This window comes from Sinocyclocheilus anshuiensis, unplaced genomic scaffold, assembly GCF_001515605.1.
Source record: "Sinocyclocheilus anshuiensis isolate Anshui unplaced genomic scaffold, SAMN03320099.WGS_v1.1 scaffold306, whole genome shotgun sequence".
NCBI lineage: Eukaryota > Metazoa > Chordata > Actinopteri > Cypriniformes > Cyprinidae > Sinocyclocheilus > Sinocyclocheilus anshuiensis.
The window spans coordinates 1,676,477-1,704,459 of record NW_015544175.1 but is presented as its reverse complement, the minus strand read 5'-3'; the positions used below and the strand labels follow the sequence as shown (position 1 = coordinate 1,704,459).

At 36.6% G+C, this 27,983-nt stretch overlaps 1 protein-coding gene across 2 annotated transcripts in view; it reads left to right on the top strand.

Moving 5' to 3' along the window:
• LOC107696152 (cyclic AMP-dependent transcription factor ATF-6 alpha-like) overlaps window positions 1-27,955 on the top strand; it is a 39,077-nt gene extending 11,122 nt beyond the window's left edge. Inside the window, exons 8-16 of one of the 2 annotated variants that reach the window (XM_016496354.1) lie at window positions 8,551-8,736; window positions 8,926-9,017; window positions 9,307-9,447; window positions 11,076-11,186; window positions 11,955-12,054; window positions 15,122-15,192; window positions 16,599-16,710; window positions 22,453-22,537; window positions 27,132-27,955. In XM_016496354.1, coding sequence (XP_016351840.1) covers window positions 8,551-8,736; window positions 8,926-9,017; window positions 9,307-9,447; window positions 11,076-11,186; window positions 11,955-12,054; window positions 15,122-15,192; window positions 16,599-16,710; window positions 22,453-22,537; window positions 27,132-27,334 — 1,101 coding nt within the window. In that variant the 3' untranslated portion in view covers window positions 27,335-27,955. Of the gene's footprint in view, window positions 1-8,550; window positions 8,737-8,925; window positions 9,018-9,306; window positions 9,448-11,075; window positions 11,187-11,954; window positions 12,055-15,121; window positions 15,193-16,598; window positions 16,711-18,269; window positions 18,348-22,452; window positions 22,538-27,131 lie in introns of those variants that run through there. The other variant, XM_016496355.1, reaches the window with a different exon arrangement.
• The last annotated feature ends 28 nt before the right edge of the window (window positions 27,956-27,983 follow it).

Genomic DNA, 27,983 nt, shown 5'->3' with positions numbered 1-27,983 from the left:
AACATTGATTTAATCATTTTTATACAGCATATGAAAACTGAGCTCCTGAAATATGAGTATACTGAAGTATTTGCTATTTTTAAGACTTTTTTGTAAATTCTTCTTGCTTTGTGTATTAGCTTCTAGCTTATTAATTTTACATGTTTTTAAGACTATTTAGGATATTAAAATATGCATATTGAATGTATTTGTATATTCATCATATACATCGGTATTCAGATATTTTTTTGTGTTGTGTCCTTGTAGTGTTATTTTTTTTTCTCATCATTGATTTTTGACAACAGTATGTTTTAATTAAAATAATTTAAGTATCATAATGATGCATTTTAATTATCATAATGATTCATCTTCATTATCATTGACTGGTCACCACCTATGTGGGGATATAGGGGCAGTCGTGGCCTAATGGTTAGAGAGTTTGACTTGTAACCCAAAGGTCGCAGGTTCGAGTCTCGGGAGTGAATGACCAGCGCTCTCTTCCACCCTCAATACCACGACTGAGGTGAGACCCTTGAGCAAGGCACCGAACCCCCATGTGCTTCCCGGGCACTGCAGCAAAAATGGCTGCCCACTGCTCCGGGTGTGTGTTCATGGTGTGTGTGTGTTCACTACTCACTGCTGTGTGTGTGTGCACTTGGATGGGTGAAATGCAGAGCACAAATTCCAAGTATGGGACACCATACTTGGCTAGACGTCACTTTCACTTCACTTCACTTCACTTCACTTCACTTCACTTCACTTCACTTCACTTCACTTCACTTTACATCTCAATAATTATGTAGCACTTGGAGGCACTTTGAAGGCATATGGCAGAAAAAAATGAATACTACATTACCATATCACATTGCAGCTGTCTGCTCCATCCATCCATCAATCCATCCATACCTAATTTTTTTTTTTTTTTGCGTGCACAGAAGCATTATTCCAGAGATCCATATTTTATCATTATTTAGTGGATTTGTATCAGCTGTGCAGCAGCCTCATGCATGTGCATTTCATTCCCATCTGCACATTTATGTGGTAGTTCATGTCTTGTGTGATTTTATGCACAATGTATTCAGTTCACACAAGCTGTCATTTAGACTTGGTTATGAATGTCGGGGCAGAAAGAGAAGCAAAACAAGTTCACACATTTATAGCAACAGTTATTGTCTCCATATTTACCAGTGGTTTCCTTGTAAAAATCCACATCATCTTTGCATGTTGCAATTCTGCAGGTTTCAGATTCTATTGTAGTCTGTCATTATAAATCGCCTGATGTAATTTTAGAAATATCAAATTCTCCAAAATAAGTTTCAAATGTAGACATAAATGCTGTGTTTGGAGTTGTGAATTGGCTTTAAAGTGTAAAAAATATCTAATGTGTTTAATATGTAAGCAACGACTGCTAGATGGATCTGACATTAAGGGGAATATGAAAGACTCGCCTCTGTAGTCTCAGCGTCTGTTGGCTTTCAGAAAAAAAACTATTTAGCAGAGCGCAGCCACATGTTCACTCTCTCTCCTGCTTCTGATTTGTCCTTTATTCTGAGCTCCAGACACTTGGTTGGGGTATTGTACTCCTACGTGGCAAACACACACACATACTCATGCGTGAACCCTCAAACTCAAGCAGGCCACTCTCTGCAGCAAAGAGAAAGGGAAAAATGGAGTGATGCTTTTATGCATTTCATACATCTTATGTAATCGGGCTCAAGGATGAGGATTTTTTTTCCTGCTTGTAGGATCATGTACACACACACACACACACACATACGGGTTGCCAACTTTTAAGTTCAGCTTGGAGTGAGTTTTTTTTTTTGGGAGGGGGGGTGGGATTTCGATCTCGATTCAATATCAATTCATGTGTATATACTATAAAAATAAAGGGGATAAAAACCTTTTGTTGAATGCAGTTGAATGCCTTTTTAGCACCATTTTAAACTTGGTTTAAATTTAAATTCAGTATCTGCTTGCATTCATTGTGTGTAATTATGCTTAACTTTTTTAATTTCTTATAAAATTCTTATTTAAAAATCTAGTGTATAATCATGTCTAAATATTTATTCAAATGAAGAACTTAAAAAAAATTAAGCATGTATGACCTGCAATATTCTTGATATATTTAGTAAAGAGCCATACAGGTACCTAGTGGGTAAACCATACAAATGAAAATTATTTTTTTTCTGACCACAAAATGACTCTAATTTGCCTCTTTGCATTGGAATTTAAAACCCCTTTCTCTATTTTAACCTTAAATAATACACTAATTGTAATAGAAGTAATAGACATATTAGAAAAAATATTTTAAGTCATTAATGGACCATAATTATTGCACAAATAGTATTTAGTACCAAAAGATATCCTCAAAATATTAAATACATATTATTGAACTAAAATATACAACACTTATTTAACTGAAAAATAGTTAAGCTGTATGGTCACATTATAAGTAAGCAAGACCTGAGGGTTAAGAAAACCATATTAATGTTGCCTCTCTATCACTCTCCAGAATAAAATGATACTGTAAATGTCATCATCGACATAATAATCAATGCATAATATGCTGTAAAGTTTACCCAAAATTGCTGCAAATACCTGTATAATGAAGCTGTCGTCTATCCTACGTATACCATTCAACTGTATTGTCATCGCTGGTTTGTTTGGAGATCTCTATGGATCATGTGACTGAGCGGCAGGCGCCGGCGAAATTAAAGGTGGAGTAAGCGATTTTTCAAAAACGCTTTAGAAAACTGATTCGGGCCGAGCAGCAAAACAAGTTTGTAGCCAATCAGTAGTAAAGGGCGTGTCTACTCATGATGTTGGGAAGAGAGCGTTCAGTGCACAGGACTGACATTAGCGATCTGAGCGACAGAAAGATAGAGATGGCGGATAAAAAACAGAAGAGGAAAACGTCTGCGGAACAAAAAAAGGCTTAAGGGATCAGCTTTCCAACGCTGGAGAGAACTCAAGGAGCGGAAGGCCTGTGATCGGACGCCGAGGTTGCTTTGTTTCCTGATATATATGTATCAGTGGCGAGCGGTGACTTTTTTTAACCGGGTATGCTGAGTGATAAGACCCCCCCGCCCCCCACAAATCGGCTTTTATAACACTCAAAAGGGATCACAGATGACAAATAAGAAACACCGTGGCAGGTGTCGATTTAAAAGTATACACATTTCCTACCTTATTTGTAAATGAATTCATCTCCAATCCTTCTTCTATCGTTTCAGGTTCACCCATTGTTATTCTAATGCTAGAAAAATATAGCTGGTTTTCCAAGTAAAAACTGCCAAATAACGTTTACACGTAATTACGTTATGATACATAATCCGAGGGTGGGGAGATGGGGGGGATTCCCCCGCTCTATATGTCTCTCTGCATCAGCTAGGCTAAATTATTTTTTTATTCCCAGTGAATAGGAAAGGACTTTAACTGTAAGTGACACGAGTATACTCAAAACAAAGGGAACAATATGATGTTTGTTATTATTAAAATGTTATATATTTTATAAATATTGTTTTAATTTACCGCTTAGGCAATAACGTTAACAATATCTTCAACATGCCTTGTCTATGACCAAAAATGTTAGAAGATATGTTTTCAGTGGACTTTTAAAATTTGCTTTGCTTGAGAAAACAAATATACAGTTACAATGTTTTTTTTCTTTTGATTTTAGTGAAACACACACACACACACATTTATATATCATTAGGATGAATCATTATGATACACATATATTCATTAATACATGTGTATGTTTTTGTATGTATATGTTTATATGTGTAGAGTTGGTTTTGCATCAAACACAATGTGATTCTCGGCAATCAAGATCTGACAGCAGCAGCACATTTTTCGGCTTGGGCGAGCGCTTTGCGAACAGCTTACCTCGCGCACTAAATCTGCCGCAGACCAGCAAATCACTGAGAACCCATTATAATCCTGACGAATCATAGCAATAGAGCGGAGGCGAGAAAGCTGCGGAGAATCCGCTCTGTCACAGACTGTGACGTAAGGATTGTTGTTTAACTGTTCTGTAGAAATATTTATTCAGTGGATTGTATCCCTCAATTAAAAGCCAACAGGTTTAATGGGAGAAAATGGTATTTTCAAAAAACAAACAAAAAAAACACAATCACTTGATGGCAATAAATTAGTTTAAAGTCAAGTAGTTAAAAAATATGTCAGAGTCTATGTTTATCTTTCCTGTCTTTTTTTTTCCTGTGCTAATGTCATGATTGTGCAGTGGTAAAATGTGAAGCCCATTGAAACTGTCACAGCCCATAGAGAGTTGTTGAGTGTGTGAGTAGGTGTGTGTGTTTGTTGAGGGTTAGCACAGCTGTGGTTTAACTAGGGCTGCTTGTGGTTTGGCCTCAGGGGAGATTTTGGGTTTGAGGGGGTTTAGGAGGAATTGCAGTGCAACAGTAAATCTGGCAGGTGTCTTTGAGAGTGTGTGTTTATGTATGGCTGCTTGTGAGTTATTGCGGCGTGGGATGTTTGAAACAGCTGAATGCTGATGACGGTGTAGCAGATTGTATGTAATGCTTTGTTTAAAGCAGTTTAAGATTAATTATCTTTGGCAAGACAGTTTGTGCAGCGTCAAGCAGATTTCAGTTTCCTGCCCCAGAAGACTGTAGGCTGAGATTCTTTAGGCTTTTCCTTATGCAAAAAGTCATGCGCTACACACTTAGTAAACCAATATATTACCTGGCTGATTAATTGACCAGTATTTGGTAATTGCTCACCAAGAATTTGATTAAAAAAAACACAGTAAAACAGTAATATTGTGAAGTATTACAATTTAAAATAATGTTTCTATTTTAATATATTTTAAAATGTAATTTAATTCCTGTGATAGCAAAGCTGGATTTTCAGCAGCCATTACTCCAGTCTTCAGTGTCACGTGATCCATCGGAAGTCTTTCTAATATGCTGATTTGGTGTGCTGGCTAATGTTTTTTGTGGAAACCGTGGTACATTTTTCAAGATTATTTGATGAATAGAAAGTTCAAAAGAACAGCATTTATTTGAAATGGTAATCTTTCAATTTCTTTAATTTCTTTAAAAAATGCCACGGCCATTTGTCTTTAGAAAATGTAGAAAGTTATATTGTAGTAAATGTAGTAAATTATGTTATTAACATTGACCACTCCTCTCTAGATATTAGATAATCACAGTCTGCCTTGATTAAACTAGCAGTTACGTAATAATGTGGAAGAGTATGATCTGAGCAACTCTGTAATCCTGGGTTACCGCATCATCAGATCATTACCCCCATCGTCAGACTGTTAACCTAATAAAAGTTATATATCACCTACTTAACGCTAATAGATAGTTACATACCAGCCAAGACATAAAAAGGATGGATTACTTTTATGGTGCTTTAATAGTACTTTTTGGTCACTATGAACTATCATTGTATTGAAAGGAAATGTGAGAAGATACTGTAAAAATTCTGTATTTGTGTTGCATGGAAAAATAACAACGTATGGGTTTGGAACACATGAGGGTGAGTTAAAAATGACACAATTTTCATTCCTGGGTAAATTGTTCCTTTAATTATAGTTTGGTCGTGTATGCCATCCAGAAACTAGGATATTGCTCCAGAATGCAGATTTTTAGAGACTATTTGATCTAGGTGAAGTTTTGAAAATCCTTGTGAGTTGGACACAACAAGCAAATGTATTGAACTTTGTTTGTTTGTTTGTCTTTTCTAAGCACATATAAATGAATAGTAAAATATATTTTTTTCTTTTTCTCACGACATTATGAGTAACTCACTTATAAGCACATCTTTTCTAAAGTGGAGTCCTTAGGGTAAAATATACTGTGATGATGGATCTCTGAAGACGATGCCAAACAAAGCAGCTTTCAAGCTTAGTTTCAGCAGTCATTTTGTAGTGCTGGGCGGTATGACCAAAAATTTATATCACGGTATTTTTCAAAATCATACCGGTTTCACGGTACATGACAGTATTTTTTTTTTCATGCATGACCGGGTGTTAACCATATTTTCTACTGATTGAGAGAGGAAATACTGCAGTATATTGACTTGGAATGCCCTATTTTACTGTCATGATGAGTGAGTATAGCTGTGGCCTCACCACAGTGCACCAGTGAAAAGGGACCCCTTTCAAACAGTGTGGCGTTCCGAACGTTGTTTAAGTGACATATACCGGTATTGCGGTATTTTAAAAAGTCATATCATAACAAAAATAAACACCGGTATTCGGTATGAACCGGTATACCGCCCAGCACTATCATTTTGGTAGAATTCTGCTGTATGGGCTTTGAGGATTTGGGTAATAACCATGAGCTAACAAATAAATTCACCAAGAATCTGTCAGAGACTTGGTTAATTTAGTTGGTTAAAAGATGGTTTGACATGTTTTGAGCCTACCTGGCTCTGCTATTAAGGTTCCCTTGAGTTGTACGCTCATTATCAAGTGGATGCCATTAGTCTGAGTGGTGGGTGATAGACATATGGTTTGAATATACTGAGCTTTTGATTAAAGGAATTACTTCCTTAGTCCTATATAGGATTGAAATATCATCAACATTGTTTCTGCACAAATCCTCAGTAATGATTAATTTTGGTGAACTGTGCCAGCATCCACCAATCCTTCTCCTCCCACCCGATTTGATCGCCATGGTGATGGCACCCCACACTCTTGTAACCAAACATGTTATTCATTCCCAGGCCCTGGCCGTGGCCCGGTTCCCGGTTTTAGGAGAGCTTTCTCATGAGATGGGAGCACAAACAGGCACATGGAGATCCAAACGGTTTAATCACCAGTGCTATTAGGCCCCAGTCTTAAAATGGTCTGGCTGTGAGAACTCTCCACCCCACCCCACCCCACTAGTGGTCTTGGTTTCCCTTTATTCTATTGCAGTAAAGTTCTTTTGTTCACCTTCGTCTTTCTTCTTTCTTTAGGGTGTGGTCTGTTCTCAAACATGTCTGTTGCAAGCATCTGATCCCTGAGTTTTGTCAGGAGTGGGTGGTGGTTTGATTGACCTTGCTTATGTAAGCTTAATTAACTATGTTTAATTGGGTAAGAGTTTTAATCCTGTTCCAGAACATTTTTAATATGGAGCACACATAAATGCATCACTTAGTTTAAGGGTTTTTTTTTTGTAAGAATACTGGCTCATTGTTATGTCTGTGCTAGAAAATTTGGTTGTTTTTTAAAGTTTTGATTTATTTGTCAGAGCAATATTGTATGACTAACAGCAGTGCAGGAGTGATATCCAATTACATCTGCTATATACTTGAATAAAGAAAGCTGAAATCCCCCAAAACTAAAGCTTATTTAAGTAACACTTCCAATCACCAATAAAATATATACACTAATGTTCAAAAGTTTGGGGTTAGTAATATTTTAACATGTTTTAAAAAGAAGTCTCTTATGCTTGTCTAGGCTGTATTTATTTGATCAAAACAGTAAAACAGTGATATTGTAAAATATTACTACAAATTAAAAAAAAAAGTTTTCTATTTTAATATATATACATTTTTAAAATGTAACTTATTTGTGATGGCAAAGCTGAATTTTCTCCTGTCTTGAGTGTCACATGATCATTCAGAAGTCATTCTAATATTCTTATTTGGTGCTTATGAAACATTCCTAGAAAACTATTATATTATTATTATCGTTGTTATGAATGTTAAAAACAGTTTATGACTGATTAATAGAAAGTTTAAAAGAACAGCATTTATTTAAAATATAAATATTTTGTAACATTACAAATGTTTTGATTAATATATTTTGTCCTTACTGAGTTAAAGTATTTATTTCTTTCAAAACAAAAAAAAAGTAAAACTTTTTTAACAGTAGTGTATCTAATTTATGATGGTATCATGGATTTTATCATTATTTACATATATTTATATTTGTCATTATTTTTGCTAATACTTTTCCTCATCATTTTTCCACTCATAATTCCAGCCTGTAATGAGCAACAGAAACATTCTTATGGCTTTGAATGGAAAATAGAAATTAGGTCTGTCTCTCTCTTCACATTCCTCTATACTGGACAGTATGCCAGATGGTCCTGTCTGCTATTATCTTTAGGTGGAGTGTGTGTGGATAGGGGCCATGGGTACATATGGATGGCCAGCCACGCTCAATTTGTCTTGACAAAAGGTACAGCTAGTGCAAAAATCGGAGATCCTATCCGCAATCACTTCAGTCGTCGTGACACAGTTTTCCTGCAGGAACTTTTGGGCTGTGTCTGGTACAAATGCCTGATACAAAGGTCTCATTTGTGTGGCGGAGGGGAAGTTCAACAACAAACTGCCTTGCCTGTGTGTCACAGTTTATGAGCATAGACTAGCACAGTGATCTTCAAATCTGGCTCACGAGATCCACTTTCCTGCAGAGTTTAGCTCCAACCCTAATCAAACAAACTTACCTGTGATTTTCTAATGATCCTGAAGACATTGATTAGCAAACTCAGGAGTGTTTGATTAGGGATAGAGCTAAACTCTGCAGGAAAGTGGATCTCGCTAGCCAGATTTGAGGATCACTGGACTAGTGTAATAACTAGTTTTGACCTGATTTTTTTTTCCCAGTCAAGTGCGTCTCGGAGACAGCAGCGCATGATAAAGAACAGAGAGTCTGCCTCTCTCTCCCGGAAGAAGAAAAAGGAGTATTTGCTGACGCTGGAGGCCCGTCTGAAGGTGGCGCTGTCAGAGAACGAGAAGCTGATGAATGAAAACGGCACATTGAAAAGACAAGTGGAAGGCCTGATGAGTGAGGTTGGTGTCCATAATATCTACCTTGATCTCTTTGCAGGGTGTAATTTCAAGAACGATTTTAGATTATTAGCAGACCCACTTAAAGTCACCATGAAAATATCAAAAAATCGAAATGCATATTATAGACCTTTCATCACTCTTCTGGTAAAATGACATGTTAACATTCACTATCATTCCTTTTTTCTTAAGAACTCTGTGCTGAAAGCAACTGCGCCAAAACGGAGAGCTGTGTGTCTTATGGCAGTCCTGGTCTTCTTGGTCTTCAACTTGGGTCCAATGGGGTAAATAATTCTTTCATTTATTCCATTTCTGTATTTTAATTGGTCATTTATTGCTAAATGATTGCACTTTTAGATTGGTAAATGAATAGTCACATTAAATAATTTAAATGTCTATAAGAAAGTACTTGGTAGCACAAGGAAATGGTGGTCCTATTGGAAGGTTCCTTTTCTAAAGCCTGACTACAACCCATATGCATCTGTTTTGAAGGAACCAGAAGGAATGTGTTATATAAAGGTTTATTTAATATCCTGACTTGTTTTCTTTTGTTTCCTTTTCTGTCCCACCCAGTCTGCTTGGAGGAGACAGAGGGTCTACATTTCCTGCTGCCCCTGCGTTCAGTGGCAGACACCTGCTGGGCTTTTCCCCAGAGTCTGAGAGAAACCTGGTGTCAGACAGGCCTCAGACTGATCCCTCTAACCCTGTGAACAGGTAACACTATTCTGTAGTTTTCTACATTTGCCTAGTCATGCTCAATGCTCTGTGTTGGGCTGGAAACACCTGAGACTCTTACTTATCGAATCTTGCAGAGTCCATTTATGTTTTGGAAAACACGTCAGCACAGGTGCTGAGTGTCTCTGTCCAAATGCCTGTGTAAGAGAACAAGGCTCTTGTTCTGCCCCACACTAAGACTGGACAGCTAGCTAAGTTTGTTGTTTTATCTACCCAGGGCAGTGTTTTGAAAGGCAATACTGGTTTCTCATGTCCAAAAAAAATTGCTTATAGGAGTTAAAAAACCCACATGAAAAGACAGATATTTGAAGACATGATTACTTTTAAAACCTTTTAAAAGTCTGTTTTTTTTCTCAAAGACATTCATCAAGCAGGGTCTAGTCAAATTTGAGTTACTTCACTCCCAGGGGTCATATTTCAAACCTCCTGGGGCCTGGGTTAGGGAAGATCACCAGCGTTGCTAAGATTGTGAGAATTTTTTGGGGCTAAAACAGGTGGTGTTCCACAAGGCTCAATTTTTGGTTCATTTTTATTTCCTCGCCTTGTCCGTTACTCTCTAGTATTTCCATTTCTGCTGTGTTTTTTCCACTAACAACTGTTCCTACGCTGGACTAAAGTTTTCTACTCCAGCTTAAACTGTGTAATTAGTTCTTTGAAATACATCCTAGGGTTGGATTGTTTGAGATGGTTAGTCTTTTTAGCTATCTGGGGAGCAAAGCAGGAAATGAAATTATGTAATTCAGCACTGGAGAATGAATGAAAGCATATAGATTGAGATCCAGATGTTGTTTTTCCAAAGGGAGTTCATAAACACCTGCAAGAGTTTTAAAATCTCTTGCTCCTGTGTCATTCATCGGGATAATGTGTATCACATTCCTAAAAGGTTTTATCCTCAATTCGCCTGCATCCCAGTCTGAGTTTGGATCTGTGCAGAGACTGTTTCTCTAATAGCGCAGGGTTTGTCCTATGTAAAGTATTTTTATTGTTGAGCATTGAACATATTAAGAACAGTTTAGTCTGCTGTCTTAATATATTTCCGTCTTAAGCCCATAGAAAATAATCCAGACTTCCCACTCACTATTTCTGTGGGATGAGCTTCTCTATGTCAGCAAAGATTGTAAGGCTTAGATCCTGCTTCCCAGAGCTTCAGTGTCACTCATCCCCAGCCAGAAGTGCTTGAGATGTCATTTCAGAGCCCACATATTTCCTTGGCTATTGCATTGAACTGTAAATGACTATGTCAAGGAGATTTAGTATTTTGTTGTTCATGATGTCTTGGCTTTATTTTAAGCGCAATGTACCTGCACTAAGTGTGAACTTGTCACAAGTTGTTGGCGGTGTTCATTTATAGATTTTACAGATGCTGTCTTTTCCCGTAGACAAGATAAGAAAGAATTATCTTGGCTTGCACACTTCTACATGGTATTTTTTCAGATGTTAAGCCAGCAGTGCACCAAGAGATGATTAAAACAAGAGCCTTGTAAAATCCCTTACGTTGTCATGGAATTAAAACATCCTTATAAATATTCTGAGCCCACATTTTCCATTCTTTTCTTTGTTAACACTTTCCTGTCTTTAATGTTGTTTTTATTCTCTCTTTCTCATAGGTTAGAGGATGTGGTATCAGAGCAGAAGGCTCTGATGGTGGTGAAGGATCCTCTGTATTTCAGAACTCCACCCCCCTGCCAGCCACCTGTCAACAGGACCAAGTGCATGAAGTCAGTACTGAGCATGTTTTACATCAGTTGATATTACCCCACCCCTTTTGATATTCAGATGCTGTTTAATATAGATTTAATCGTGTTAGTACTATCTGGCAGTTCTGTGACAAGCCAGTTCTCCTCAGATTTAGATTGCAGAACATCTGGTCCTGAGTGCCCCATATTTGGCCAGTCTGATCTGATCTCAACCGAACCGAAAAGGAATTTTTATTACAATAGCCCTAAACAATAGCTCTGGTACATAAACATCTGAGCTCTGTTGTAATGACAGTAAAAGATAATTGTAGCAGTCTTTCGATCAACCAACATCCGTTAGACCGGCTTTTTATAAAACAGTTCCGCTCCTTAATTATGATTGGCTGAGCCATGTTTGAAGCTGTTATAAAAACTCTATAAACACACACCTGTGACCTCATTAATCAGTATCATGCACAAATGATTTGAATTATTGTTTTGCTTTTTAAAAAATTAATCCTTTTTTTGTTGCTGTGTGTTTTGTATGTAGTAACCATAGAACAGCTAAGAGACTGCAACAGCTTGTTTGAACTTTTTGCTTTAATACCAAACAGTATTTTTTTTTTATTATTCTCTTTGTTCTGTTTATTTATGATGTAGTTTGGTTGCAATTTCAAATCCAATGCAAAAATTCATTGACCATACCTTTTTTTATACTAAAATACACAGTTTAGGATGACATAATTCTTCATATTACCACCTGACATCTTATGAAATCTAAAGTGATGTTTCTGCTCTGCATAAGTATAGAATAGCACATGAGCTGAGGGGCTGGGTACATCGTCATGAGGTTGAGCGGACCAAAACCCGCCGCATGAGCAACACTCACCACAGAGGCAGAACCATCCTGGTATGACCTAACAACTTCTAGTTTCTCCTCCTTTAAAGCTGAATAGTTTTCTGAATTTATCACTCTTAATTTTTTTGCTTTCTTTCTGATATTGTTGATAATCCATCCTAAAAATTTAATCTGAAAACCAAATCAGATTTGTCTGAACTAGAGACACCTAAGTGTCTTGACATTGTCCAGTTCACTGACTGACGAGCCTTGTTTCTTTCTCTTTCAACTTAAACATGACATCTGTTTCGGTGTGGCTCAAGTGCAGACACTGGGTTGCATACCTCCAACCCAGATACAGGCAGCTGAGAACCACCAGGATATAACGCTGTTTATTTTCTTTAAATAGATCTTCTAAATGTTTACATTAGAGATGAGACCCCTCTCTCTGCACCCTCTCCTCTCACACTGGTCATCTCTTTCACTCCTTAGAGTGGGTTAAAAGTATAATCCAGTAGTCTTGGGAAAGTAAACAGCCCCCTACCCCAGTCTGCTCAGTCAATCTGTCTATTCTCTCTCAGACTAATTTCCTTTTTTTTTTTTCATTGCTAAACTGAGTCTGATTGTCTTCAAAACCACTGTCAGTAACTTTACTTGATTTGATTGTGTGTAGAAACCCTCACGGTTCTAAGCTTTAAAAGCCCTATATAGAAGTCAGCAGTCAACAGTTTCCACAATTAATATTATATATTAATGTTAATATTACAATACCGTTGAAAAATCTGAGGTTGGTAACATTTTTTTTTGTTTTTGAAGTCTCTTATTCTCACCAAGTCTGCATTTGTTTGATCAGAAATACAGTAAAAACTATAATATGCTGAAAAATTATTACAATTTAAAACAACTTTTGTTTGTTTTAATATATTTTAGCTGAATTTTCAGCAGCTCTTTCTCCAGTCTTCAGTGTCACATGATGTTTCAGAAATCATTGTGCTATGCTGATTCGATGCTCAAGAAACATTTCACATTATTATTATTAGTATTATCAATGATGAAAACAAATGTACTGCTTATAATTTTTGTGGAAACCATGATACGTTTTTTCAGGATTTTTGGATTAATGGAATGTTCAAAAGAACAACATTTCTTTGAAATCGTTAACATCTGTGTTAGTGACATTTACTGTCATTTTGATCAATATAATGTGTCCATGCTGAATATAAGTATACATTTTTCTTTAATTTTACTGACCTCAGACTATTAACAGTGGAATCACAATGGTGGGAAAAGATGAATGGGTTCAGTTTATTTGCTGTGTGTCTCCTGTGCGCAGAGGACAGAAAGTGCTGAATGCCATGACAACGGCACAATGAAGTTATCTACTTCTGTTTGTCCAGTTGTCCAGGCTCAGTCAAAGTGATTGATTAAACTCACATGAAAGGAGTGAAAGGAGACGAGGTGTTGTAAAAAGAATTGTCTTGAAATGTGTACAAAAATGTAATATTTATTTTATTTCCTAACCATACAACATATTTACTCCTGAAATGGTTACAAGTTATACCAACAGCCACAAATCAATGAGACAATATAAGCGCAGAGATTAGCTGCATGGATGAGGGTGGAGTAGCCTAGTGGTTTAAAGGGGTGGTTGATTGCGATTTCACTTTTTTAATGTTAGTTAGTGTGTAATGTTGCTGTTTGATCATAAACAATATCTGCAAAGTTACGAAGCTGAAAGTTCAATGCAAACGGAGATATCGTCTTTTAAAATTCTGGCAGTTTAATGCCTACAAAAACGACTGGTAAGGGACTACAACAAGTTACTTCCCGGGTCCGTTACCTCAAGAAAAAGTTATGAAGCTGAAAGTTCAATGCAAACGTAGATATCGTCTTTTAAAATTCTGGCAGTTTAATGCCTACAAAAACGACTGGTAAGGGACTACAACAAGTTACTTCCCGGGTCCGTTACCTCAAGAACCCAGAATTTTACATAAACCCCTCCGGGAACACGCAGCAAAGTTTAACACATGTTAGACTGCACCCCATAAACACAATCAAGCCTATAAAAAAAACAGTCAACCACCCCTTTAAGATCTGCACTGGAAGCTGAGGTTCAAATCCTAAAAGGGGTGATTCGTAATCTGTCACCATTGTGCACTTGAGCAAGACTCTTAACCGCACTGTTACTCTAGTCTAGAGAGCCTGTTCTTGTAAATGATCATGACTGCTTTCTATGGCATAACGTCGCATAAATGTTTAAGAAATTTCACCAGCTTGGGTTGCAGATTCTCCCCTCAAAACTGTATTAATAATTTTACATAAGAAATGAAGAACTACTAAACTAATTCCAGAAACCTTTCTTTAAGCCACATTCTGGCTTAATGTGAAGCTGTACGATTTATGCTGGCAGAATTAATCAGACTGTACTTGTTTGTATTAGTTCCTTATCATTTATTTTGATCAGATAACTAATAGTGAAAGCAGTTGGATGGACAGCTTGTTATGATTTAGAGAAGCATAATGTACAGCAAGTTGATTGTTTGAAAAGCTACTCTTGTGTTTGAAGGGTCTGCCTTATGTTGGGAAACTGCTCTGACAGACACAAGCTCACACATATCCACTGATAGCCATTTTCCACCAATAAGTTCCCATCACCCAATCTGGAACCCTTCCATGCGTTTCCACCACATTAAAGGCCTTCTGATCTGGAAAAATCTCGGGCACAGAAAACCTGGTAATCTTAAACAGGAACTTCTAACTCCAGAGAAATAATGTCCTCACCATAAACAACAACAACAACTCCACAACAAAAGCCACAATGTTTGCTTTCCATCATCAGGATTGAGCCACTCTGTAAATTCTGTCGTCATTCAGGGTGCTGAGATGTTGGGTGATTGAAGATGGATGGGTGTGTTGACAGATGGCAGTTTCCCAGATTCTGTACACTGTCAACACAGAGCACAGAACTAAACACAGTCTGATAGAGATGTTCTTTATCAGCATAACATACAATGACAGGAGCTCAAGTGCAGAGATATTAAAGCACGCACATTGAGACACAGGGAAATATGCATGAGCTCATATTTGCTTTTATAATTTGGTAAAAGAAAGTTAAGTTTTTATTTTCTTTGTCCAACAGAAAGCAGCAGATAAACAGGCTGAGGTACCACAGATCATGACACAGATCCAGTACACAGATTCCTCTGAAAAGTAAGTTGTGTGAAGAATTCATTTGACATCATTCAGGCCAAACAGCATATTATTTAGTCCCTGTCATTGTGGTATTATATGAGTGTCAGTCGTCAGTTCTTGAGTCTGCAGTGTTGTATCAGTGCTATATAGCCTTTTTCATGGGGTATTTGCTCAAAAACTGTTAAAAATATATTTTTGTCCTTTTATTTGTAATGTAAACTTTGTGTAAATGTTGTAATATTCACTAATGTGCATTCTGAGAAATGGTCTCTGGACAGTTTGAATTTACGTGTTACAAGACAACACAGTGAAGTTTGAACCCCAATTCATGATCTGCCAAAGTAGGTGGTAGATTTGGCAGAATTTTGAAGAGTGTAGAGGTACAGAATTCTGTCCCAGCTTTTTTTTCCTTTTTTTTAAGGTAATTTTTCAAAGCTGTCGTCAAGTCCAGTCATGCTTGAGGGGAATTTCAAACTATGCCACACATAATTAGATTTCTTTTTTTGCTGGTCTTTTTGTGCACAATCATCCAAGAATACATTTTTTATTCATTTTTTTTATTCATAATCTTTCATAATGAAGCGATTTAACCCATAGCCAAATTGCTATTTAGGCATTGTTTTAAGCTATTGTTGCAGGTTATTCAGTCTTTAATATAAAATTTTGCCAGTAGTTAACCCAATAAATACGAGATGTTCTCAAGGGTGAAACTGATACCAAGTCATGTCCCAGTCAAATAGCCACCCTGCAAGTGGATGCTGGTGTGTTTTAAGAGAGGAGACCTCCACAAAGGACTACAAACTGCCTTTTGAAACGCCCACTTTTCAGAGGCCTATCAATTCCAGATGCATAAAATCAAGTCACTTGGAAATGTCACATTACAGTACAATGAGTTATGAATGCCAATTCTGTTGACTTAAAATCTATCCTGGCTTATTGGGAAAAAAAACCTGTTTTTACACCTGACAGACATATCCTCCTACATGGTTTTTTTGTTTGTTTTATCTTTTTATTTTGTTTTTTTGTGTGGGCCACTTGCTCTCCCTCAGGGTAAATCATATTTTTGGCTGCTGTAGTTTGGCTGACCTCAGCAGTGCATTGGACCAAAAATCAACATGGCTGTCATTCCATTGCTTCACACTGACAACAGAGGAAAGGCCACATTCACACAGGAAAGAAAGTGTCTTATCAAGAGATTCGTGAGAACTGTAATTAGACTTTTCGCTTGCTCTAAGTTGCATGGTATTTTATTACAATAGGTAAACTAAATACAGTTTTTTTTTTAAATGAAAATAAGCAGCGTGTATAACATTTCCTATTCAGTTCATGTTTTTACCTGCAGTAATAACATTAAAACATGCACAGGCAGTTGTTATGGCAAAATGTAAATCAGAGTTTAAAGTGTTTTCATATCCTGTATGCAGGATTCCCAGCAGCGAGCTGCAGGTGTATTACGCCCCTCACCGCACCTACAATGACTTCTTTGATGAACTCAACAGAAGAGGGGACACATTCTATGTGATCTCTTTCCGCCGGGTAAGTGGACCTCCACATCCATCTGCCTATCTGTCTGTTCGTCCATCTGTCTCCTTTCCATCGGCCTGTGGCCACACATGGATGTGGTTAATTGGTTTTAGAGCCCACACAGCATCATAAAGGGACACTTGAGACTCTTCCAACTTAATGGCATGTCAGAGAATCTTCTAGCATGTGTCCCTAGATCTTGGGAGGTCTTTATAAACTTCTGTTTTTTTTCAGTTTCTAAACGATCATTCTTGTTTGAAATAAAGCACACTGTGGTTGTTGTAATGCCACCTCACTAGTATTTGGTATGTTTCTGTGATATTGAAATGAATATATACAACTTAGTAAGCTGATCTGTGTGTTGTTTTTTTTTTTAACTATATAAAGTTGAATACAAATTAAATATATTTCACTAATTATGCTGTACACTAGCATTCAAAGGTGTGGGGGCAATAACAAATTAATATTTTTATTCAGCAAGGATGCATGAAATTGGTCCAAAGAGACAGACGTGTAATTTTGAAAAAAAAAAAAAAAAATATTTGAAATAAATGCTGTTCTTTTGAACTTGAAACCTAAAAAATGCATCACTATTTCCACAAAAATATTAAGCAGTTACTACTGTTTTCAACATTGATGATAATAAAACATTTCTTGAGCAGCAAAACAGCATATTACAATAATTTCGGAACAATCGTTTGACACTGAAGCCTGGAATGATGACTGATGAAAATTCAGCTTTACCATCACATGAATAATTTTGAGCAGTCTAATGCTATATTTTTTAAATGATTATTTTTAGTTTTTGTTTGTTTTGGTATAAAATGGCTCTATCAGCCTGTGTTGACACATAAAACAGTTAGGAACTGTAACCAGCAATATCATCAAAGTTTAACGTTTTAATTGTTAAAGTATTGCAGCTGTGTTGTGAATTTGACTGTGAAATGTGCTACAAATGTGCCTTTCCTATTACATTTTGCAATAAATTTTAACTACCATCCCTCTCAGTCTGGTATTCCAGTCTGGCATTTATGATTCAGTGGCATAGAATCATCAAAATCTATTTAAGATTTGTTTGAGGCTATATAGATCAACTAAACAAGACTTTTTGTTTGTTCTTCGCAACATTTCATGGGCACATGCTGTAACCACTTTTCTGGACATTGTCAGATTCACCCACCCCTAAACGTCACATACAAAAAGTGAGCTGTGATTTGGTTGTTTTAGTTTTTTTTTTTAGCTAGTTTTCATCTTTGTAATAGGCGAAAAGACTTAATCAGCTAAGAGTTATTCAGATGATTCAGGCCTAATATTTGTGCACATGTACATGATCTCAAGCTGGGTGTCATTCATTTGGAGTCAGAGTGTATTTGTAGTAATCTGGTCATTTATTTCTGTTTCAGTCTAATTGCATGTCATCTTTCATCAGTTCCTTCCTTATTCCTTGTATGTTTAAAGATGTTTTTTTTTTCATACCCTCAGTACCTGCTTTTGATTATTCACTCAGAAGATGTGAATAATGTTGGCCTACATATTTGAAAAATAATCTTTTAATCTCTTTTGTTACAAAGGGAATGGTGGGCGGGCGTATCCGTGTTCAGACGAATCGCAGTGGCCCAAAGCAAAATTAGCACACTGAAACATTTCAGCAGTTTGCATGGGATGTGACAGTAGATGTTGATTTTTTTTTGTAATGGCGAACAGGTCTCCACTTCTCTTTTTTTCGTGAAACTAAAGCAAAGAAATGACTCATCAAGTCGATGACTCATAATCAGAAAATAAAGATGTTTTGTGGATGCTAAGGACTGTTTTGCCAACTACTTTTTTTTCCAAACTAAACTTGATTTAAAGACTGAAAAATCAAAGTTGTCATTGTTTTTAGTTTTCATTAATCTCAGCCCAAAAAATGAGCTCCATCATACACGAGTTGAGCCAGAAGATGTTTGATCGGTTTAGTCATATTGAGACACTGCCCTGTTATTTCTCTAGGTTTATTCAGTCTTTTGGGAAGTTAAACTTTCACAATATTGACTCCGCTTCTCCAGAAACCTCCTCAAATGGTGACCTCCATTAAAGAACCTAAAAAAGGTTAAAGCCTAACCCATCAGGTTGCAATTCTGGCCATCTAAAACTCAAATGCATTAACTTTATAAAATAAAAAATAAATAAAAAAAGGTGGGGGGGGTTTGTTTTTGCTTTTCCCTAATGTTGCATTTCTAATGATGCACAGGACCTGGGGTTCACGATGAAGTTTTCTTTTGAAGAAAGAAAAAATGTATTGGAGAAAACCACAGGAGTACAATATATTAGCATTAGTATTACACTTAAAAATGGATAGCTCAACCAAAAATTAAAAGTGTCACCTACCTTTACTGATATACAAAAGAAAAAAATAATAATTATGAGTTCAAATAACATGTGTTAGTAAATAAAACATTATTTTTGGTTGAACCAGTCCTTCAAATTGAGCTAGACCACTCAGCATTTGAAGTGTCACCAGTCTAAATCTTCATTCTACTCTCTGGACTATTGCTAAACAGTGCCTGTTGATCTTTGGCTTGTTAAATGAGGCCTCTTCTGATTGTCTTAAAGAATGTTACTTACAGTGGAGACCATTTTTAAATAAAGGATTAAAGTGTTTGTTAATGGCTTTAGTTAGAAATGAGAACAGAAAGAATGTGGAAATTCATTTGATATATTTTTCTTCATTTTTAATTTCAAAATGTGTTTATTTTGTTTCCTAGGTTTATGGGCATGTGTCTCTGAGATTTTGCTTGTCCTGTTTTGTTTGTCTTTTCTCCCCTTCATGTGCAGTGAGCCCTCCATCTCTTTCTGGACTGTGTTTGCAACTTAATAGTGTTTATTTCATTGTTCCATTGAATCAAGCTCTCTGATCTCCCAGAGTTGCTGCAAACTTTCAAACTGCCCTGGGGATGTTTCCATTGTCATCCTCATGTAAGCCAATCATAATATCCTCTGATTGTAGCTCCCTTTGAGCCTATCACACTTTAGAGTTGGCGGGAATTTCATATCTATCTGATTAGATTGGTATAACTCATTCCTTTCTCCACAGTCACTTGCCCTTTCACTCTTTATGTCTCTCTTCCACCTTTCCTCTGGAGGATATTGAATCATAGAATTGCACCCACAGGTTTCAGAGATGTTCCACGTCACCTGCTGGACACAAAGAAAGAATTTGGCCACTGCTCTTCCTAAAAGACCTCATTGTCATAATCTAGTCTAGAGAACCACAGAGGTTTGGGGAAGAGGAAGAATAAGCCAGAATAAGGTGTAACACAAATGTAATAATCTTTGTGAAATGAATTTGATATTAATATTTGATATGACAAGCACATCTTTTTAATCAGGAACAGAACTGAACACCCAAAAGTGAAAATTTTTGTCTTCATTTACTTCTGTCTTAAATCAGCAGAAATCAGCAAAAAGTAATATCTTCCTCAGTATTTTTGAAACTGAGTTAGGTTTTTAGCCCATTTTTAGTCCTATCTGTTCTTGTTTTAGTAAAACTCACTTCATTTTGATCAAATTCTCAGATAATAAGACTTCTTGTGTCATTTTGCTTCTCAATATCATGAACGATCACATCATGACATTTTTAAAAAAGTCATAAAAATCATTCAGAAGTAATGTTGTTCTTCCGTTCTTGATGTTGCTCCAGTACAAATATCTGGAAACAACTTAAAGGGTTAGTTCACCCAAAAATTAAAATTAGCCCATAAATTACTCACCCTCAAGTCATCCTAGGTGTATATGACTTTCTTCTTTCAGACGAATCCATCTCACACGGCTCCGGGGGGTGAATAAAGGCCTCCTGTAGCGAATCGATGCGTTTTTGTAAGAAAAAAATCCATATTCACTTTAATCTAGCTAGCGCTCACTGTTGTACACTGGAAACAGTTCCGGGCGGATGATCTGTGGAGGTCAGTGTTGCGCATGCGCCGGTGAGTCTCGTGAAAACCAACGTTTGTTAACAGGAGCAAAGGAAGCAAAGTTTCCTTACTTTAGCAAAGGAAAACCAGTCTCCTCTTGGCTTATATCGAAATCCTCCGACATTCTTCTTTACAAATCCTCGTTTTGTACTTCTAATTAGTGACCGTTGTTTTGTTTTGATCTCTCCGCTGCGTTTCCGCGTGCGTCACTTCTGAGCGGCGCATGCACAAAGCCGACCTCCATCAGTCATCTAAATCAAAATGTTTGTTTTAAGAATCTTTAGACATTTATACTGGAAAACAAGACAAAAATACTAAAGAACAACATTACTTTCTTGCAGTGTTATCAAAAAGTATTTATTTATTTATTTTACTGGTTGGGAGCAAGTATTAAACCTTAAGCTAAAAAGTAATGGACAAAAAAAGTTTTGCTAATACAACTCATTGTGTACTCCTTAGACATTTACATTTAAAGAATATGTTAATGTATTGTGTTGCCTTCAAATTGTTCCTTTAGTTTTTTTTGTTCTTGGTCTCAAAACGGTCTTAAAAATCCCATATCATCATGTTGTTCCGAAACGGTTAAAAGGGCAATTTTAATGAATGGGGAGCTCAACTCAAGAATAGGAATCAATTAAAGAATGAAAATAAGGATTTGGAATGGCATGAAGATGAATAATTAATGAGAGAATTTTAATTTTGGGGTAAACTATTTGAGTCCCATTGTGAATTCAATTTCCTGCACATCTTTCAGATGGTATTAAGCACAAACACATTTACTGAAGTCTACATGATTCGAGACATCACAAATCCATGACCCATTTCCCATCCATCACACAGACATTATAATAACAATGTTATTACAGTCTCCAGCTCGTGGGCTTTCCTTTCCGTATGGTTTCTGTCTTCAACTGGTGTGTGTTCTGACAGGACAACGTCTCCAATTGGTACCGAGTTGGACTAACAGAGACACATTTCTGACCTGATTATAGAAGTGTTGCATGACACTTTCTAGGTCTTCAAATGATAGTTCGCTTGCACTGAAAGAAACTGGCTGCTTTCTTTAGCAAATGTTAAGTGTACAGTGCTGCTTGAAAGTTTGTGAACCCTTTAGAATTTTCTATATTTCTGCAAAAATATGACCCAAAACATCATCAGATTTTCACGCAAGTCCTGAAAGTTGACTATCAGGTGTCAGTGTGTGCCCTGTTTTATTTAAAGAACAGGGATCTATCAAAGTTTGGTCATGTTTGTGGAAGTGTATCATGGCACAAACAAATGAGATCTCTGAGGACCTCAGAAAAAGAGTTTGTGTTGCTCATCAGGCTAGAAAAGGTTTCAAAGCCATCTCTAAAGAGTTTAGACCCCACCAATTCACAGACAGATTGTGTACAAATGGAGGAAATTCAAGACCACTGTTACCCTCCCTAGGAGTGGTCGACCAACAAAGAACACTCTTAAAAGCAAGACGTGTAAAAGTCCAGGTTTCAAAGGACTGCAGGCTAACTTCTAAGCAACTAAAGGCCTTTCTCACATTGGCTAATGTTAATGTTTATGAGTCCATCATCAGGAGAACACTCTTTTTTAAAAATTGTCATTTTAAGTTGTAACAATATTTCACAATATTATGTTTTTTTTACAGTTTTTTGTTTTATTAAAAGCATTAAAATAAATTACAAATTGATGCTTCAGACTTCTTAAACTGTGACCAGAGCAATTTAGCAATGTCCTCAGCAATGTAACAAACTCTCCTCATGCATGTGTTTTTGTGGCTGGCTGATGGCTGTTCCTCTTTTGCTTACAGGATCACCTCCTCCTTCCCGCCACCAACCACAACAAAGGCAGCCGCCCCAAGATGTCCGTGGTCCTGCCAGCTATTAATTACAATGGTAAGAGAAAAGAATCGTGAATGATCTTATTTTCTAATGAACTGTCATCTAATACTAATAAGAATAATCATTCCTTAAATTTATATTAAATCTATATTGTGTTGTTTTTGGTCTTGTATTAATCTAGATCCTTTGCTGTAAGTGGCGATATTGCATATTCTGTTCATTTTTCATAAAATTAGAATTGAATCAAAAAAAGAAACGCATCTGTATATGACTTTCATACAGGATATTTTTTGCAGTGTGTCTAGGCAATTATTAACTGTTTTTTATTAACTCTTATTAACTGTATCACTGTTTTTTTTAGCATGTCACTCAGTGAGCACTGCTTTTTTAAGTTGGCTTGTCAGATTAACAGTAGTTAAACTTGGAAGAAGAAAAAAACATGTTTTGACTGGCAACATAGATTTTAGTTTACATTTCAACACTATATGAAAACCACCATAGCCCAGACTTGCCCTGCTATTAGACCATTGCAGTTTATGCCTGTGTGCTAATGAGATCACAGTCAAATCCCTGTCTTTAATACTAGGATGGTGTCTCCACTCACAGCAGGCCTGCAGCCTCTGATTACAAAACTACTGGGTGAGAATGTTCCACTCAGAGCCCTGACATGGGACCAGCACAAAAGAGCTCCCAGAGTTAATGACATATTAATGAGCCCTGCAGGAGATTGGTTTGAGTTCTGGCATTTGATTGATTTATGTAGTTTTTGCATATTCATTTATTCATTGTCATAATATCATTCTTTAATTTATATTTATATGATGTTAAATTATAAAAAGTATAAAATTAATATGAAATATTGTGTATACACACATATTTGAAAATGTGTATACACATATTTGTTCATATATATATACAATATATATATAATTTTATATATGTAATTTGGTTAAGACAAGGGATTCTTGTACGCTCTTATGAAAGTCAAAGAGAGAACTGTTTTAAAATTGTATGGTGTCTAATCATTTCTGTAAATATTCCATTCTTTTTATTATTACATTTCTTTCCTTTAATTTCTTGGATGTGGTCACAGTATCAGATTAGCCCGTACTGATCTCAGGAATGGAAACGTGATAAACTGACCTTGCAGTGTGGACAGGCTTTTGTGAAGGATGTTTTGTTAAGCCGTTTTGAAAGAGAATATTGATAGAAGTATAGTCAGTATCATTCCTACTATGATTTGAGTGCTTGAGAAACAGTTTGTGCATATATCAGGACAAATGCCCCTAACTTTTAGTAGTTATCTCAGTTGCTTATTGAAGTCTCTCTTCTAGTGTAAGCAATCATGAGACTAATCACAGACACAAGGATAGATTGCAAACCTGTTTAAATACAGTTTGAAATCTTTCCGACCAGTCATCAGGTGTGCGAACTGTTCCAACGAGCTAGAGAGCCACAGCTGATGAAATTGTCAGAAAGAGAAGTTTTGGGAAGCAGGGCTAAAAAAATCTTCAAAAAAATGAGGGCGTGTGCATGTTTTTAATGGCAAGAATAAACATTCCAGTTGCTATGTGCGTGAGTTTGTGAGAGAATGTGATGTCTGGGAAGAGCTTGATCTTGTAATTGACGCACATAGTCTGAGATTAATTGTGCAGTTTGCACACCAGCTCAAAAGAAAACAGGAAACCTGCCATATCATAGACTTAAATTGTTTATGAAACCTAAGTCGAAGTATTCTCTCTTGAGGATGGCCAAGCATGGTGTACTCTGAATCAGTTTTTTCTGGCTCCATCCTGTGTTGATTTAAAAATGCATGTTCAAAGTTGGGTTTCACGTGGTTTTATTAAGAGAACAACTTTTGGACAACTCAGAACAGAAGTCTAGTTTGTGAAATTGCCTCTATCTGATTCTGTTCTGTTCTACACGCTCAAGTGTGTGTGTTTGGGTCAGGGTGTTTTTCACCACATGTGATGCAGGGATGGAGGAGAAACTTTTCTGTTATTCATCATCTATCTTGAAAACAACATGAATAACAAAACAAAAAACATTTTTCTCCATCAATTTCATGTTTGGTTTGGAAACTATTGTTGCAGTGCCTGGCAGTGTTAGTACATATATAATCTGGTCTTTCTTCACTATCTTCCCTGTGGGAGTTTTGAGTCAGCATTATAATCGTTTGTGAATGTTGGAGATGATGATCATCATCATATTCCCTTTTCTTTGTTTGTTTGTGCACTGCACACATTTCGAAGTCATATCATGAACATTTTTACTCTGCAGTCACAGGCATTGCTTTATAGTAAAAAGCCTAGTAAAAAAGCCTAATTCAGGAAAGTTCAGCCAAAAATTTTAATTTTCTCATTTACTCTCCCCAAATGGACACAAAAAGAGACTTTATGTCCAGTTCATAGTGACATACAACAAAATACTACTTGTGCATTATATTCCAAGTCTTTTGAAGTCATAGTATGGCTTTTTTTGCTGAAAAGATATATATTTACTCAATCTTTTTATCCAGTGAGACGTTAACTCAAGAACCACTGATCATTGAGTCAGTTCAATTTGAGAACCAAATCAGTGAACAATTAATTGTTTTAAGACGGTTCTTTTTATTAATGACCTGGTTCGTCTGGTTCATGAATTGGACAGAACGATTCATATCAAATCAGAGTTCAACTCACTGAGTTCAACTGTTCTCGATTTATATTTCGTCAATTTTTTTTGGTTTCATTTTGCTTCTGGGCGAACTGTTCATCTTAAACTATCAGTTATGGGGGAAAGTGAGTTTGGCTGGAATCTCAACGGTTCACAACCACAACCTCATCAGGAATTTACCCTTGAGTCCACATGTTGCCTTAATCAGTATTTTAAATGGTGTTTGGAAAGTCAGGCACAGTACCAGACATATCCAATGGGAATTCACCTAACGAAAAGCCTTCTGTGAGAATGGAAAATGACATTTCTGACATATTGGAAACTTAGTATATATATAGGATGGAAAAGATTGTATTTTAATATGCGATGACGTGTACAGCTCAGCAGTTCAGTGTCATTTTAGTGCTTGCAGTTTAATACAGTGAGATGATTGCTGTAACCCATCATCTATGATGATTTCTGCAGCACTGCTAAGTTTTTTTTTTAAGCACCTGTGAAAATACGCATTGTGTGAGATGATATTGAGGCTTTATCCCATAACATTGACTGTTCAGTGGTGGTAGCAGAGATAGATGGAAAGATTTTGGTTTCAGGAACACGTCAGAAAGACTCGTAGAGTTAGGTTTACTGTAAATCACCCGTTTTGAGATCATCATTGTGGGTGTGCAGCTGAAGAGCTCGTCAAGAACGATCGAGTGTAGAATGCGTAAATGTATTCACCAGTAAGGGCTGGAAAAGTGTTTTAAATTGACCTACCGTGATGCTCTTCAGCCTATAAAGCTTTTATCAGTGCTGGAGCGAATCGCACAAGTCTGCTGTAAAAGTTACTTTCCTGCAGCCCATATGCTGTGCATGTATGTGAAGCGCTCTCTCGTCTTCTCTGGTATAGAGAGCTGTCCTTATGGAAGATAGACCGTAGAACAGCTGTAGTGAGTGTAAACCATCATGCCTTTAATGGTTCCTTACAAAATTCTCATTGCTTGTGTTTGACGAGCGCTTTTATGAGTTTGTCAGAACACGGGGGGAAAAAAGTCACGGCCTGACCTTCACTTCCAGAGATAAAGAATGATGGGGCGTCCCACCCTGTCAGTAAAACTGAAGCTTGATCTGTATTGCTTACGTATTTTAGAACACAGCCTCATTTGAATGAATCGGATAGAAATCTGGTACTTAAGTACTTGATGTGTAAATGTGCTATCGCCTGTTAACTCTTGTATGATATGGGTTAGAAAAATCATAGAAATTAGTCAAATGTTTAAACATTTGGGGTTGGTAAGATTTTTTTAAAGTTCACCAAAGCTATATTTATTTAATCAAGTGCAGTACAATAGTCATATTGTGAAATATTATTACAATTTAAAATAACTATCTTCTATTTTCATATATTGTAAAATGTAATTTATTCCTGTGATGGCAAAGCATCATTACTCCAGTCTTCAGTGTCACATGATCATTCTAATATGCTGAATTGTTGCCTTAAGTAATATTTCTCATTATTATCAATGTTAAAAACAGTTGCTGCTTAATATTTTTGTGGAAACCGTGATACTTTTTTGTGAGTCTTTGATGTATAGAAAGTTCAAAGAACAGCAAATATTTGAAATAGAAATCTTTTGTAACATTATAAATGTCTTTACTGTCACTTTTGATCAATTTAATGCAATCTTGCTGAATAACAGTATTACATTTAAAAAATCTTACTGACCTCAAACTTTTGAACGGTAGTGTACCTTTCCTTAACCCCATTTTCTTTCATGTGGGAGTCATCATCTGTTGTGTTTACTACTAGGTGAAAATAAAGGCCAGCATGACCTCAATGAACCCTTTGTGGGAAAGGAGCCCCTAAAATGCCTCTTAACCTCCTCAGGCCACCCTGCACATCACCTGCATTTCTTTAACAATTACTTCCACACAGAGCTGAGCACCAAGTGCTATTTTCTATGATTATTTGTATTTTCTTTGCTAATACAATTATTTTTCTGTCTCACTGCAGAGAGCATCCTAAAAGACAAAGAGTTTGAGGTGATGATGCAGATCGACTGTGAGGTCATGGACACCAGGATCCTCCACATCAAGTCGTCTACTATTCCACCCATCTTGCGGGTCAATCAGACAGACACAGACTCTTTCTATCACGCGGCCCCCACCAACAACCAGCCTGTGGCACCCGTTGGAGTCCTCATGGGTTCTTCTTAGTCTCAGCTATCCACTAACCACAAAAGTTGCTAATCTATTTTGTTACATAATAAGCATTTTGTGTTCATTTTTGTGACTCTTCTTATTCGAGTGGCAAACCAGGATCTTGGTAATCAACTACCAAATTCCCAAGATAATCAACAATAGTCAACAATTCCTCTTGAAGGCACCTCTTCAAAATGCATCAAGTGAGCCATTAAATACTGATAAACCATTCAATCCAGATTACAGTCTTTATTCCAGGCTATTGATTTCAGCAACTACTTTTATACATGTCATCAGAGGCATTTATATTTATGTACGCTTTATACAAAGTGACTTCAAGCACATTCCAGATATACCTATCTTTTCAGTTTGTTTGTGCTCTACCAGCTTGAACTACAGGAGCATTCATTGTCGAAATCTCCCAAACCAAACTGCGTTCTTGTTTGATTATCGAACCGTTCGCTGCTATATGTGGTAGCAGTCAGGAAACCGTCTTAGAGTCTTTGATTTTGTTTGCATTGTGCTTGTTTTGTTTATGAAATTAATTCAAATAAATATTTATGAAGATTTATTATTTGTACCAAACTTGTTTGGTACGTATTTAATGGTTATATTCAGCAACATATTCTTCAATACCACTATCCTCAAACAACCTGCATTGCCA